This window comes from Pygoscelis adeliae, unplaced genomic scaffold, assembly GCF_000699105.1.
Source record: "Pygoscelis adeliae isolate BGI_AS28 unplaced genomic scaffold, ASM69910v1 Scaffold958, whole genome shotgun sequence".
Taxonomy (NCBI): Eukaryota; Metazoa; Chordata; class Aves; order Sphenisciformes; family Spheniscidae; genus Pygoscelis; species Pygoscelis adeliae.
This window is the reverse complement of record NW_008825419.1, coordinates 16,056-16,845: the sequence shown is the minus strand read 5'-3', so window position 1 is coordinate 16,845 and position 790 is coordinate 16,056. Positions and strand designations below refer to the sequence as shown.

Sequence of the window (790 nt, the reverse complement as noted above, 5' to 3'; positions counted from 1 at the left end):
ACTCCCCATGTAGCAGTTATTGTCCGCCCAGGTAAGTGCCCATGCCAGGGGGTGGGTGTGCCAGCCGGCACGGCTGTTGCCAGCCTCCCTGTTGTTGGCACTGAGGGGTGCGAGATGCCAGCCCCGCCGTTCCTCGGTTCATCTGGGGCTTGTGGGGTCAAACGCGTTCCCTAGATACCTGGGGACTAGTGTCCCCATGTTGGGTCCAGGAGAGTTTATGGGGCTGTCTGCTCGCCCCAGCTGTCCCCTGGACGACCCCTGTTGTCCCTGTCACCCATTTGTGATGTGGGTTGGCACATCGGTCCCTACTGCTCTTGCAGATGGAGGGATTTGGGGGGGGATGCAGGGTCAGCTGGGGATCGGAGAGCCCCCCGTTAACGCCACCCATCTTGCAGATGACCGCCCAAAGCCCGCACTGGTGGTGAGCAAGCCTGTCTCCCTGGAGCCTAGCAAGTCGGCGTCCCCGTCGCCTCCCCCTCCCCTCATCCCCGAGGTGGAGCCCGTGGTGCTCTCGGCCGTGACGCTGGTGCCAATGGAGCCCCCCGTGGACGCGGACACTAAAGCGGAGCTGGGCGAGGCGCCGCCCGACCCGCACAAGACGTTTAGCGCCATCACTACAGTGCCAGGGACTGTGGAGCTGCCCCTCGTGCCCGCGCCCGACATGGACACGGTGGCCGCGGAGGAGGAGGAGGAGGAGGTCGAGGAGGTCGCCATTCCCCTCCCGGAGCCCGCCCCGCAGGCGCCTGTGCTCCCCGAGGTGCCGCCGGTGGCCGTTGTCCCCCCGATGCCA

The 790-nt window shown here is 66.6% G+C and overlaps 1 protein-coding gene across 1 annotated transcript in view; it reads left to right on the top strand.

Moving 5' to 3' along the window:
* Window positions 1-790, top strand: part of LOC103922499 (vegetative cell wall protein gp1-like) — a 1,974-nt gene that overhangs the window by 318 nt on the left and 866 nt on the right. The window contains exon 2 of the mRNA XM_009330638.1: window positions 410-762. Within this exon, the coding sequence (XP_009328913.1) occupies window positions 410-762 (353 nt within the window). The remainder of the gene's footprint in view (window positions 1-409; window positions 763-790) is intronic.